General features: G+C 57.3%; 1 protein-coding gene across 1 annotated transcript; it reads left to right on the forward strand.

Moving 5' to 3' along the window:
• Positions 1-1,332: 1,332 nt before the first annotated feature.
• Positions 1,333-13,792, forward strand: Sde2 (SDE2 telomere maintenance homolog). Its single transcript, XM_042701277.1, has 7 exons — positions 1,333-1,491; positions 3,525-3,642; positions 4,400-4,511; positions 6,113-6,282; positions 6,865-6,979; positions 9,198-9,663; positions 13,372-13,792. Exons 1-7 carry the CDS (start codon positions 1,372-1,374, stop codon positions 13,591-13,593), a joined length of 1,323 nt encoding a protein of 440 aa, XP_042557211.1. The 5' UTR covers positions 1,333-1,371; the 3' UTR covers positions 13,594-13,792.
• The last annotated feature ends 745 nt before the right edge of the window (positions 13,793-14,537 follow it).

The raw sequence follows: 14,537 nt of genomic DNA on the forward strand, positions 1-14,537 counted from the left end.
CCCCCACCCCCGGGCGCCGCCCCCCACCCCCGGGACCGGGCGCCGACCCCCACCCCCGGGACCGGGCGCCTCCCCCCACCCCCGGGCGCCTCCCCCCACCCCCGGGCGCCGCCCCCCACCCCCGGGCGCCTCCCCCCACCCCCGGGCGCCTCCCCCCACCCCCGGGCGCCGCCCCCCACCCCCGGGCGCCGCCCCCCACCCCCGGGACCGGGCGCCTCCCCCCACCCCCGGGCGCCGCCCCCCACCCCCGGGACCGGGCGCCTCCCCCCACCCCCGGGCGCCTCCCCCCACCCCCGGGCGCCGCCCCCCACCCCCGGGCGCCTCCCCCCACCCCCGGGCGCCTCCCCCCACCCCCGGGACCGGGCGCCGCCCCCCACCCCCGGGACCGGGCGCCGCCCCCCACCCCCGGGCGCCTCCCCCCACCCCCGGGACCGGGCGCCTCCCCCCACCCCCGGGACCGGGCCTCGCCCCACCCCCGGGACTGGGCCTCGCCCCCCCTCCGACCCCGCCTTGCTCGACGCCCATAGCGGTGAAAGGAGTTTCGAAAGCGGCCACCGCGGGGGGCCGCCGAGAGGAAACCGGGGCGGGGAAGGGGGACGGGAGGGAGCGGGCGGGGGGCGGGGGGGGCGGGGGCCGGCGGGGCGCGGCGGAGGCGGGGCGCGGCGGGGGGGGGGGCGGGCGGGCGGGAGGCGGCGGGCGGGCGGGAGGCGGCGGGGGGGCGGGAGGCGGCGGGGGGGCGGGGAGAGGAAGCGGCGGCGGGGGGGGGGGGGCGGGGAGAGGAAGCGGCGGCGGGGGGGGGGCGGGGAGAGGAAGCGGCGGCGGGGGGGGCGGGGGCGGCGGCGGGGGGGGCGGGGAGAGGAAGCGGCGGCGGGGGGGGCGGGGGCGGCGGCGGGGGGGGCGGGGAGAGGAAGCGGCGGCGGGGGGGGCGGGGGCGGCGGCGGGGGGGGCGGGGAGAGGAAGCGGCGGCGGGGGGGGGGGGGGGCGGGGGCGGCGGGCGTCCCCGGCGCGGCGGGAGGGAGGGGCAGGGCCCGCCGGGGCCGCAGGACGCGGACTATCTCGCCCGGCCAGACCCGCGGCCCGCGCCGCGCCCGCCGTTGGTCTCCAGTCCCGGCCGCCCTGGCAACGGCCCTAGCAACGCCTCGTCCCGCCCCCTCCCTTCCCCCACCTCGGGTCAGAGGCCCCGGGGGTCATCCTGCCCCGCCCCCGCCGTGGCCCCGCCCCGCCGTGGCCCCGCCCCGCCGTGGCCCCGCCCCGCCGTGGCCCCGCCCCGCCGTGGCCCCGCCCCCGCGGGCTCCGGACACGAGACTTCCGGGGCGGGGCCGGAAGGCGCGGCTGCGTCACCAAGACGCGCTGTGGTTCGCGGCGGGCGCCATGGCGGAGGCTCCGGTTCAGGCCTGGGTTCACGGCCCCGGCTTCGGGCGCAGGGCGTCGCGGTGGGCCTCGGCTCGCTGCTGCGTGCTCGACCTCATCCACAGGCACTGCCGGGAGCAGGTGAGGCGGTGGGCACGGGGTCGGGGCGGGGGTCGGCGGTGGGCCCGGAGTCGGGCCCGGGGTCGGGGTCGGGCTGGGGGCCGGGGGTCGGCGGTGGGCCCGGGGTCGGGGCGGGGGTCGGCGGTGGGCCCGGAGTCGGGGCCGGGCGCGGGGGCGGGGGCGGGCCGGGGGTCGGGGGCGGGCCCGGGGTCGGGCCGGGGGTCGGGGGCGGGCGGTGGGCACGGGGGTCGGGGCGGGGGTCGGCGGTGGGCACGGGGTCGGGGCAGGGGTCGGCGGTGGGCCCAGGGTCGGGGCCGGGGTGGGGTCGGCGCGGGGTCGGGCCGGGGGTCGGGGGCGGGCCCGGGGTCGGGCCGGGGGTCGGGGGCGGGCGGTGGGCACGGGGTCGGGGCGGGGGTCGGCGGTGGGCCCAGGGTCGGGGCCGGGGTGGGGTCGGCGCGGGGTCGGGCCGGGGGTCGGGGGCGGGCCCGGGGTCGGGCCAGGGGTCGGGGGCGGGCGGTGGGCCCGGAGTCGGGGCCGGGCGCGGGGGCGGGGGCGGGCCGGGGGTCGGGGGAGGGCCCGGGGTCGGGCCGGGGGTCGGGGGGCGGGCGGTGGGCGCGGGGGTCGGGAGCGGGCGATGGGCCGGGGGTCGGGCTGGGGGTCGGGGTCGGGCTGGGGGTCGGGGTCGGGCCGGGGGTCGGGGTGGGGGCGGGGGTGGGGGCGGGGGCGGGCGGTGGGCGATGGGTCGGGGGCGGGGTCGGGGGCGGGCGGTGGGCCCGGGGGCGGGGTGAGGGCGGCGGGCCCGGGCCCGCGCGCGGCCTCACGCAGACCCCTGCTGTGGATGCCGTCGCGCCGCCCCACCTCGGGAAAACCAGTTCGCGTCCGGCCGCTCGCGCTCCTTCCGCGTCCGCGGACGCGCTGTGGGGTCCCGCTCCGGACCCGCGGGCGGCCCGGCTCCCGGCGCCCGCCTCGCTGGCCGCCGAGGCCCGGGCTCCGCTGTGCGGCGCTGTCCCCGCCTTGCCTCCTTGGAAATGATGCTCAGGGAACCGCACTGCGGCTGCTCCACCCGCGCCCCCTCCGCGAGGCGCTGGCCGGGGTCGCGACCTAAGCACTCACGCGTCTGCCCAACTCTGACGCGGGCACCTGGTCCACCACGGCTTCTTTTCCTAACACATGTTCCCCCCCCCCTCCCGCTTGTTATTTGTGAGCCTAACACATTTAAATCTGAAACTTTTTTTTTTTTTGTCGGTCAGGGGGCCTGACCTCTGGGCCTGGGCGCTGTCCCTCAGCTCTTCAGTTCAAAGCCAGCACTCTACCACTTGAGCCACAGCGCCACTTCTGGTTTTCTGAGTGGTTTATTGGACATGAGAGTCTCACAGATGTTCCTGCCCTGGCTGGCTTTGAACCACGATCCTCAGATCTCAGCCTCCTGAGTAGCCAGGATGACAGTTGTGAGCCATCGGCGCTGGGCTCTAAAATATTTTTAAAAAGGAAATAGTAAAACCAAAAATCAGCGGAAATGAGACCTTCAGAGCTGGTGGATTTGAGCATTGAATAGTCAGTCTCATAGCATGGCCCAGGTGATATAGTAGAGACAAGGAAAAGAACCATTTTTATTTTCACTAATAAGGGCAAAAAGTTATACAGTATCATGACTAGGTGAGATTAGACTGAATTGTACCTAGTGTATCATATGATATAACTTCCTAGTTTCCATTTTCAGCTCAACATGTGTTGAATGGAACATTAGTCTGTTTAGAACTGGCATAATAATGGAGCTGGGAATGTGGTAGAGCGTTTGCCTTGCATGCATGAGGCCCTGGGTTTGATTCCTCAGCACCACATAAGCAGAAAAAGCCGGAAGTGGCGCTGTGGCTCAAGTGGTAGAGCGCTAGCCTTGAGCTGACGAGCTGAGGGACAGCGCTCAGGCCCAAAGTTCAGGCCCCACAACCGACAAAAACAAAAAACAAAAAAAATGGCATAATGATTAGATAAAAGCCAGATCTCTTCCTGTGGGAAACTTGTATTATGTGGCAAACATACACCTTTGTCCCCAGGGTGTTCCTGAGGACTGCTTCTTTGTGAGATGCAATGGAGCCCTTGTTGGGACTGGAGACACAGTGCAGCATGGAGCTGTGTACACGCTGGAGCCCAGACTTTGTGGGGGAAAAGGAGGTAAGCAAAGGATGACTGCTTCGTCAGCACGTCTCTAGTCTTTAGCAGGATGTGTCTGTCTTTCTTTTGGATGTGTTGTGTGGAACTAGAGTTTGAACTCCAGGCTTTCCATTTACTAGGCATGTGCTCTACCTAGACTCTGAATCACACTTCCAGTCTTTCACACTGATTTTTTTGCTTTCTGGACTGTGATCCTTCTGTTTATGCTTCCCACCATAATCCCACCATAACTGGGATTACAGATCTACCGTCTTGCTCAGTGATTTTTGTTGTTGTTTTTTGTTTTTTGGTCATGGGGCCTGAACGCTGGGCCTGGGCGCTGTCCCTCAGCTCTTCAGCTCAAGGCGAGCGCTCTACCACTTGAGTCACAGCTTCACTTCCAGCTTTTTCTGCTCACGTGGTGCTGAGGAATCGAACCCTGGGCCTCATGCATGCAAGGCAAGCACTCTACCACTGAGCCACCTTCCCAGCCCTCACCCTGATTCTTGAAGAGTCTTAGGCTCTTTGGCATTGGCCACGTTCTTCAGTGCCCCAGTTGTACTGAACAGCGTTCAGAGCTAGGAAGTGAAGGATAGAGAAGTGAAGTTCAGTTAGGTTACCAACTTCTTGCCTGCTGCCTAGGTTAGCACCTTGATGTCCATCTGTGTGAAAAATTTGAAAACTATGTAGGGACCCTGTCAGTCTTAGCTTCACAGATTTGGCTAATGTGCAACTCGGAACACATTTTAACCTGTTTTTCCTACTTGCTTTGCCTTAGGTTTTGGGTCTATGCTACGTGCTCTTGGTGCTCAGATCGAGAAGACAACCAATCGAGAAGCTTGCCGGGATCTCAGTGGGAGGAGACTACGAGATGTCAATCATGAGAAAGCGTAAGACCACGTTAAGTAATCATACAAAGAGGATACAGTCCCACCAGTCAGGTTATGAGTACAATACTCGGTCAGTGTCACTCCTTCCATATTTCCTCTTCCAATCCCTACCTTCAGGTTTAGTAGTTCATTTTTTACGTATTGCATGTTGAATATAATAACTGCGTTTGCTGGCCCTCCATTCCTGTGGCCCTTCCTTGCCGGATATGTTTCCCCAGACAGGTTTCTGCTTCCTGGCATTCATTTTGTTAAACAGTTCATTAGTTGTTCAGAGGAGTTACACTTTAGAACTGCTCTCCTTAGAACACCATCATTCATAGCCAGTTGGTGTTTATATATGTAAAACTTTGTGTTTTTTTGGGGGGGGGAGGTCGGTCATGGGGCTTGAACTCTGGGCTTGGGCGCTGTCCCTCAGCTCTTCAGCTGAAGGCGAGCACTCTGTCGCTTGAGCCACAGCACCACTTCTGGTTTTCGAGTGGTTTATTGGAGATAAGAGTCTCATGGGGGGGCTGGGAAGGTGGCTCAGTGGTAGAGCGCTTGCCTTGCATGCCTGAGGCCCTGGGTTCGATTCCTCAGCACCACATAAGCAAAAAGAAAAAAGCCAGAAGTGGCACTGTGGGTCAAGTGGCAGAGCACTAGCCTTGAGCTGAAGAGCTGAGGGACAGTGCCCAGGCCCAGAGTTCAGGTCCCATGACTAGCAGAAAGAAAAAAAAAAAAGTCTCACAGACTTTCCTGCCTGGGCTGGCTTTGAACCGTGATCCTCAGATCTCAGCCTCCTGAGGAGCTAGGATGACAGGCGTGAGCCACCGGTGTCTCGCTTTCACTTGGATTTTTGTTCAAGGCTAGCATTCCACCGTTGAACCACTCCTCCACTTCTGGCTTTTTTGCTGGTTAGTAGGAGATAAGTGTCTTTGTTTGCCTGGGCTGGTTTCAGATCTTAGCCTCCTTGAATTTCCAGGATCACAGGAGTGAGCCACAGCTCCAGACTCCAAACTTGGAGTACAGTCCAAAATAACAATAGAGTAGGGGCTGGGAAGGTGGCTCAGTGGTAGAGCGCTTGCCTTGCATGCCTGAGGCCCTGGGTTCGATTCCTCAGCACCACATAAGAAAAAAGAAAAAAGCTGGAAGTGGTGCTGTGGCTCAAGTGGTAGAGCGCTAGCCTTGAGCTGAAGAGCTGAGGGACAGCGCCCAGGCCCAGAGTTCAGGCCCCATGACTGGACCCAAAAAAAACCAAACAAAATAACAACAGAGTAACTGGCGGTGTGGCTCAGTAGTAGAGCTCTTCCTAGCCTGCCCGAGGCTCTTGACGTGCTCTCATCTCTGCAGAAGTTACAGCACGTACGCGAACGAGTCATAGTCACGTATGATCGGTGCTGTGCAGAGTATGTAATTGTGTGGCCCGCAGCCAGCCCAAGAGGTTTGTTTGCACTGTCAGCCAACAGGCAAACATGCCTTGTGCTTCGATGTCGGCAGTCGGGAGTTTTCAGCTCCATCACTGCCAGGGTCCTGTTGTACGTGCAGTGTCGTTGATTGAGAGGCTGTGTGATCCATAACTGTGAGTGTGCAACTTACACATGCACCGGGTTATTTCTCCTTCCCAGCATGGCTGAGTGGGTGAAACAGCAGGCGGAGCGGGAGGCTGAGAAGGAGCAGCGGCGCCTGGAGCGGCTGCAGCGGCGGCTGGCAGAGCCCACGCCCTGCCTCGCCAGCCCGGACTACCAGCGGCAGTGCCACGAGATGGCTGAGCGTCTGGAGGACTCGGTCCTCAAGGGTGAGGGTGTCCCCTCCTCAGCCGTTCCCTGGATAACCTGAGGCAAGCCTCAGAAGCTCCCTAGGAGTCCCGGTGCTGGTGCCGGTGGCTCACGCCTGTGTCCTTGCTACCCAGGAGGCTGAGATCTGAAACCAGCCCCATCGGGGAAGTCTATGAGACTCGTATCTCCAATTAAGTCACAAAGTTGGAAGTGGTGCTATGGCTCACATGGTAGAGTACTAGCAGTGGGCGCACACAAAAGCCCTGAGTTCAAGCCCCAGGACCAGCACAGAAAAAAGTTTGAAGGGTTGGGAAGGTGGCTCAGTGGTAGAGTGCTTGCATGCACGAAGCCTTGGGTTTGATTCCTCAGCACCACATAAGCAAAAAAGCCAGAAGTGGAGCCACAGCTCAAGTGGTAGAGTGCTAGCCTTGAGCAAAAGAAGCTCAGGGACAGTGCCCAGACCCTGAGTTCAAGTCCAAAGAGTGGCAGAAAAGAAAAAGTTTGAAGACAGACTTCTGATTGCAGCACTTTTTAGTGCCTGGATATTTAATTTCTGTAAACTCAGCCCTAACAGGAGAAACCCTGGTTGAATTTCTGACTAGGTATGCAGGCCGCCTCCAGCAAATTGGTATCTGCTGAGATTGGTGAGCCCAGGATACGGCCCCGAAGATCAGACACAGACCCTGGACCCCATGCAAGGAAAAGGAAGTGCTTGTGGTGGGTGCCTTCCGTTTTTACCCCGGCCACCTTCAAAGCCTGCACGGTGCAGCTCCCTCCACGCTGTCTGCACAGGCTCTTTTGGGGATGGAATGATCGTCACATGGGAAAACTCTTATTATGGTTTCTCCTCTGATGTCATTAGCAGTTGAAGGGCACTTTTTCTTGTAGTAGAACATCACAAAAATGGCATCACATTTCATTACATGTGGTGTTAACTCTTCAGGAATTCCTGGAGAAAGTCTAGCTGTGTGTCCCAGGTGCTTGTGTTTTCTCTGGGTTGGCATCCTCAGCCCTGAAGTTTTTGGTCACTTGGTTAGACTTCACCCCAGCTTCTGCCCTGTGGATGAGAACAGGGTCAGCCCCCCTCTCTCTCTCTCTCTCTCTCTCTCTCTCTCTCTCTCTCTCTCTCTCTCTCTCTCCTCTCTCTCTCTCCTCTCTCTCTCTCTCCTCTCTCTCTCCTCTCTCCTCTCTCTCTCTCTCTCTCTCTCTCTCTCTCTCTCTCTCTCTCTCGTCATGAGGCTGAACTCTGGGCCTGGATGCTGTCCCTGCGCTCTACCACTTGAGCCACAGCACCACCTCCGGCTTTTTTCTGCTTATGTGGTGCTGAGGAATTGAACCCAGGGCCTCATGCATGGGAAGTAAGCACTTTACCACTGAGCCGCCTTCCCAGCCCTGACACATAACTCCCTGCTGGTAGCTCTGGGCCCTCTCTAGGCCATCTCTCCTCCCTTGGGCTACCTTTTAGAAAAGGTGCATGCTGATGCATCTTATTTCCTTGTTGTCCTCCCCTCTGGGGATGCCAGGTAATGGCTGTAGGTCCTGTAACTTCAGTTCTTAAGTCCAGTGGAGACCTATGTACTTCTAAAGGCAAATTAAATTTTCCTGAGAGAAAGGTACTGGCATTGCCTGTACTTACCCAGGTGTCATTTGTGTACAGTAAAATGTGTTGTTTTTGATTGATTACCCCCAGTCTAGATTCACAGCATCTTCATGGGGCAGTAGTTCCTGGTGTTGGCTGGGAACTTTCTTTCCCGCACTCCAGACTGGCAGCTGCTGGCCACCAGTGAGATACTCACTCCTGTGGCTTAGTCTTTCCCTCTTGAATTTCGCTCAGCATTTGTTACCATAGGAGATGCATCGTGATTGCATGGGATCACCACAGTGGGTGGAGGAAGGTGGGTGGGTGAGTGGTGGGTGGGTGAGTGGTGGGTGGGTGAGTGGTGGGTGGGTGAGTGGTGGGTGGGTGAGTGGTGGGTGGGTGAGTGGTGGGTGGGTGAGTGGTGGGTGGGTGAGTGGTGGTGAGTGGTGGGTGGGTGAGTGGTGGGTGAGTGGTGGGTGGGTGAGTGGTGGTGGGTGAGTGGTGGGTGGGTGAGTGGAGGGTGAGTGGTGGGTGGGTGGGTGGTGGGTGGGTGGAGGAAGGTGGGTGGGTGAGTGGTGGGTGGGTGAGTGGAGGGTGAGTGGTGGGTGGGTGGGTGGTGGGTGGGTGGAGGAAGGTGGGTGGGTGGTGGGTGGGTGAGTGGTGGGTGAGTGGTGGGTGAGTGGTGGTGGGTGAGTGGTGGGTGGGTGAGTGGTGGGTGAGTGGTGGGTGAGTGGTGGGTGGGTGAGTGGTGGTGGGTGAGTGGTGGGTGAGTGGAGGGTGGGTGAGTGGTGGGTGGGTGAGTGGTGGTGGGTGAGTGGTGGGTGGGTGGGTGAGTGGTGGGTGAGTGGTGGTGAGTGGTGGTGGGTGAGTGGTGGTGGGTGAGTGGTGGGTGGGTGAGTGGTGGTGGGTGAGTGGTGGGTGGGTGAGTGGTGGGTGGGTGAGTGGTGGGTGGGTGAGTGGTGGGTGAGTGGTGGGTGAGTGGTGGGTGGGTGAGTGGTGGGTGGGTGAGTGGTGGTGGGTGAGTGGTGGTGGGTGAGTGGTGGGTGGGTGAGTGGTGGGTGGGTGGGTGGTGGTGGGTGAGTGGTGGTGAGTGGTGGTGGGTGAGTGGTGGTGGGTGAGTGGTGGGTGAGTGGTGGTGGGTGAGTGGTGGTGGGTGAGTGGTGGGTAGATGCGTCCTGTGGGATCTTGGGAAGGCTCGGCCCCCACCCATTAAGGCTGTGGCTCTTGGTGCCTCTGCAGTTCACCTGCTCTCTGCGTCATAGCCTGAGCCTGTGAGTCCATTTCCTGGACAAGCAGGTGCCCTGTTGTGAGTCGAGGTAAACAATCTGTGTGGTGCTTTTCTGTTGCTTCTGGCAGGTTGGGCATGGAGAACCTGGAGACTGAGGAAGTGTCCTCAGATGAGGACAGTGAGACAGTGCCGGCTGCTACAGGACTGAGCTGCTCTGCTCCAGAAAGCGGTCGTGGCAGTGCTGTGATGACAGCCGAGTCCCCCTGCTGCTCTCAGAGTGTGGGGGCAGCCAGTGCAGGCGCTGCGGCCCCAGCAAAACCCGAAGGCCAGCTGACTGACCCCGGGGCGGGCGTTGCCGAAGCCGGGGAGGCTCCCGCTGAAGAGGGCCGCGGGGAGGAGGCGGGAGGAGAAGCAGAGAGGATCCAGGGGAGAAAGGAGACAGAGAGTCAAGAGCCTGCTGAAGACACAGCCGCCGCCAGGCTGACGGAGGGCCAGGAGGCAGCAGGAGTCACCGGTAGAGGCAGGGCTGCCCTGGTTGAGCCTGGAGAAGACACCCCCGGTGCCAAACCGGAGCGGCGCCCGTCAGGTCACGCAGTGAGTACTGTGTCAACTCCACAATAAGTCATTAAATTGCAGATGTGCTGGTAGTCACTGGTGGCTTATTTGAAGCCAGCCTGGGCTGAAAAACCTTTTGAGACTCCCATCTCCAAAATCAGTAAAAAGCTGGGCAAGAGGCATGGCTCAGATGGTAGAGCACCAGCTAACGGAACAGGTCAAGCAAGTGTGAAGCCCTGAGTTCAAATCTGGTGTCACCAAAATTGGAGAGGGAGAATGTGTTTTTCCCCACCAGTTGCTAGTTCCCACTTGAGTTTATAGTGTTCTGCCACTAGGGGGTGTCCTTGTTGCCACATTGCATGGATTTTGAGCTTATATCTCTGCAGGGGGCTGGGGTGAGGATTGAGACAGGCTTACTACATAACCTGGAGTTGAGGAGCTTCCAGTCTCAGCCTCCTGATGGCTGGATTTACAGGCGTATGCCACCAGACCCTGGAATTGAGGAGTTTCCAGTCTCAGCCTCCTGACGACTGGAATTACAGGTGTATGCCACCAGACCCTGCCCGTTTTTTCACATTTTTTGCATCTAAAATCAAGGATACATTGCAATGCTTTTATTCTTTTTTTTTTTTTGGTCGGTCATGGGGCTTGAACTCTGGGCCTGGGCGCTGTCCCTCAGCTCTTCAGCTCAAGACAAGCGCTCTACTGCTTGAGCCACAGCGCCACTTCCGGTTTTCTAGTGGTTTATTGGAGATAAGAGTCTCACGGACTTTCCTTGCCCAGCTGGCTTTGAACCGAGATCCTCAGATCTCAGCCTCCTGAGTAGCTAGGATTACAGGCGTAAGCCACCTGTGCCCAGCTGCAATGCTTTTATTTAGTACATACAGTAGTAAGGCTATATTATGGTGTGGCAGGTGACACTAAAACGAATGAGATGTGCTCACATTCCTCGTCACATTGATAATCGCATTTTCCTAATTCAGTTTTGAAGGCTGTGAGCTGGTGGCTCGTACCTGTAATCCTAGCTACTCAGGAGACTGAGATCTGAGAATCATGGTTCAACGTGAGCAGGAAACTCCAATTAAGGTTGAAGGTGGGAGAGCTAAGCTTGAATGAAAAGCCCAGGGACAGTTCCCAGGCTCTGACTTCAAACCCCAGGACTGGCACAAACACACACACACACATGTAATTATGAGTTGGATTTGAAGATCTTTCCTGTAGGAAAGAAGGGCCCATTTCTTTTTCATTTCAAGTCTTACATTCTCTCTTTAAAAATAATTATTCTTGCTGGGTGCTAGCGGCTCACACCTGTCATCCTTGCTACTCAGGAGGCTGAGATCTAAGGCTCCCGGCTCAAAACCAGCTGGGGCAAGAAAGTCTGTGAGACTTTTTTTTTTTTTTTTTTTTGCTGGTCATGGGGCCTGAAATCTGGGCCTGGACGCTGTCCCTCAGCTCTTCAGCTCAAGGATAGCACTCTACCATTTGAGCCACAGCACCACTTCCAGCTTTTTCTGCTTATGTGGTGCTGAGGAATTGAACCCAGGGCCTCATGCATGCAAGGCAAGCGTTCTACCACTGAGCCACCTTCCCAGCCTCTCCTCTGTGAGACTCTTTTTTTTTTTTTTTTGGGTCCGGTTGTGGGGCCTGAACTCTGGGCCTGGGCGCTGTCCCTCAGCTCTTCAGCTCAAGGCTAGCGCTCTACCATATGAGCCACAGCGCCACTTCCGGCTTTTTTCTTTTTGCTTATGTGGTGCTGAGGAATTGAACCCAGGGCCTCATGCATGCAAGGCAAGCACTCTACCACTGAGCCACCTTCCCAGCCCCTCTGTGAGACTCTTATCTCCAGTTAACCACCAGAAAACCAGAAGTGGCGCTGTGGCTCAAGTGGTAGAGTGCTGGCCTTGAGCTGAAGAGCTGAGGGGCAGCGCCCAGGCCCAGAGTTCAAGCCCTACCAATATAAAAAATATATTATTTTCATTGTACAAGCGCTTAGAACTAGATGATTATTTACTGTCTTCTATGTTATGACTTCAAAATCTGCTTACCATGTGAGCTGATGATTGCTTTTTAGAAACCCGAGCTCCTTGGTTTGTTTTAATGGACACAAAGTCTGTTATTAGTTTAATAGGACCCCTCTGATATCCCCAATAGATAATGAAAAGCGCATATATAGCCCACATTTATCATCTTAGACATGATTTTTTTTTCCCCCTGGGCTTGGGGCTTGAACTCAGAGTCTGGGTGCTGTCCCTGAGCTTTTTTGGTCCAGGTTAGTGCTCTATCTCTTGGGCCACAGGCTCCACTTTTGGCTTTTTGGTGGTTAATTGGAGTTTCCTGCCTGGTCTGGCTTTGAACCTTGATCCTTAGATCTCAGCCTCCTGAGTAGCTAGGATTAAAGGTGTGAGCCACTGGTGCCCAACTAGACAAGTGATTTTTTTTTTTTTTTTTTTGGTTGGTTATGAGGCTTGAACTCGGGGCTTGGGCGCTGTCCCTGCACTCTTCAGCTCAAGGCGAGCGCTCTACTGCTTGAGCCACAGTGCCACTTCCGGTTTTCTAGTGCTTTATTGGAGATAAGAGTCTCATGGAGTTGCCTGCCTGGGCTGGCTTTGAACCCTGATCCTCAGATCTCACTCAGCCTCCTGAGTAGCTAGGATTACAGGCGTGAGCCACCAGTGCTCGGGTGTGATTTTTATGTTGCTTGTTACAGTAGGTACCTATTCTGACTGAAGTTTTGAGAAAAGGAATAAAGACAGTAAAATAAAAGCTGGTTTTATTTTCATTGTTAGCTTTGGAAATTTGTTCTTGGTATTGTAATGGCTATTTATAACAGCCAAATATAAATCTCCAAAGACAGAAGAGTATTGTTTTAGAATCTGGCCATACCTATAACCCAAAATTGACTCCTGTCTTGATAGCTTAACAGAATAAAATGAAGAAAAGAAAAAGGATCAGCTGAAAGGTAACTCTTTAATATTGCAGCAACAGTTGCTGTGAGAGGAGGCTGTAACCCCCTGCTGTGTGCCCTCTCCTCCCAGCTGCAGGCAGAACGAGTATTTCAGTTTATCTGAAAGCCTGTAAAGCTATTTGCCTTTGGTAGAATCTGCTCAAGAATTCCCAGGCTCTACCACTGTTGCAAGTGTTTTGTTTCTAAATGCTTAGATAAAAGTTTAGCTTTTGCCTGGCACCAGTGGCTCAGGCCTGTAATCCTAGCTACTCAGGAGACTGATATCTATGGATCAAGGTTCAAGGCCAGCCCAGGCTGAAAAGTTGTAAGACTCTTTTTTTTTTTTTTTGCCAGTCATGGGGCCTGAACTCTAGGCCTGGGCACTGTCCCTCAGCTCTTCAGCTCAAGGCTAGTGCTCTACCACTTGAGCCACAGCACCACTTCCAGCTTTTTCTGCTTATGTGGTGCTGAGGAATTGAACCCAGGGCCTCATGAATGCAAGGCAAGCGCTCTACCACTGAGCCACCTTCCCAGCCCCAGTTGTAAGACTCTTAGCTACAACTAATAGCCAGAAAGTGAAGTGACGCTGAGGCTCGAAGTGGAAGAGTGCTAGCTTTGAGCAAAACAGCTCAGGGACAGTGCCCAGGCCCGGAGTTTAAGCCTTACAACTAACAGGAAGAAAATAGTTTAGATTTTTATCAACTGTGAGTGAGTGTGTGGACAGTTCCGGAGGTGTGGCTGACGCCCTGGCCGCTCCTTGAAAGGACAGCGCCTGTGCTGACTTGTTTCCCTCTCGCCCCTAGGTTCCTGGGCAAGGAGCGCTGGACTTGTTGGCTTTTGGCAGTTCGTCGGAGCTGGAGCAGCTGGGGTTGGAAAGGCTCAAGTGGGAGCTGACCTTGCGGGGGCTGAAGTGTGGGGGTGCCCTGCAGGAGCGGGCAGCCAGGCTCTTCTCCGTCAGGGGGCTGGCTCCGGAGCAGATTGACCCCGCCTTATTTGCCAAGCCTGGCAGGGGAAAGAGGAAATGAGAAGGGGTGGGGGGCAGCCGTATGCAGTATGCAGTCGGTCTCAGGGTTGGGCTTCTTGTGGCCAGAGGTCCCCAGGATACTGAAAGCAGCTTCTCCCCTTCGTTACTGCATACGTGGAATCAGTGTGTGAAACCCTCTTGGGGCCTGGTGTTTTCCTTATAGGAGGTTTTGTACATACATTTTAGTGTCTTAAATGTTGCACTGTTGTGATTTTGTCTGTGGTTATCACATTTAGGAACTTACCCTGTGCCCAATCTATCAGGTTTACTCATAATCCCTTTGCCTTTCTTTCTTTCTCCCTTTTTCTGTTTCTAGGGCTTCAGGCGTTAACTCAGGGCCTGGGTGCTGTCCCTGAGCCTTTTTTTATTCAAGACTCTTGCTCTACCACTTGAACCACAGCTACACTTTGCATTTTTTTTTTCACTTCTGAATTTTTTTGTTGGTTCTGGGGCTTTAACTCTGGGCCTGGGCACTGTCCCTGAGCTCTTCAGCTCAACGAGAGTGGTCATTGGAGAAGAGTCTCGCAGAGTTTCCTACCCGGGCTGTCTTTGAACCCCAGTCCTCAGATCTCAGCCTCCTTGAGTTGGATTACATGCTTGAGCCATGGGCGGGCACCTGGCTCTGAGACATTTCTCTTCCAGTTAACTGCCAATTCAACAAAACAATCAAGTGGAGCTATGGCTCATGTGATGGATCAACCTTGAACAAAAAAGTTCCCAGACAGCCTCCAGGCCCTGAGTTCAAGCCCCAGGACCAGCACAAACAGAACAAAACAAACTTATTAGTTCTTCAGTGCCAAATTGTGTTTCAGTTTGGACATTTCCAGTGCTCTTTGGTCCCTGGGACTGGTGTGAGGTTCATCCCAGCCCTTGAGAGAGCCGCAGCTGGGGTGTTCTGCCGGCCTTGGAGCCGCAACTCCCAGTGCCGAGGCCCGAGCTGATGGC

The sequence above is a fragment of the Dipodomys spectabilis genome, unplaced genomic scaffold (assembly GCF_019054845.1).
Source record: "Dipodomys spectabilis isolate Male_0828 unplaced genomic scaffold, ASM1905484v1 ptg000288l, whole genome shotgun sequence".
NCBI lineage: Eukaryota > Metazoa > Chordata > Mammalia > Rodentia > Heteromyidae > Dipodomys > Dipodomys spectabilis.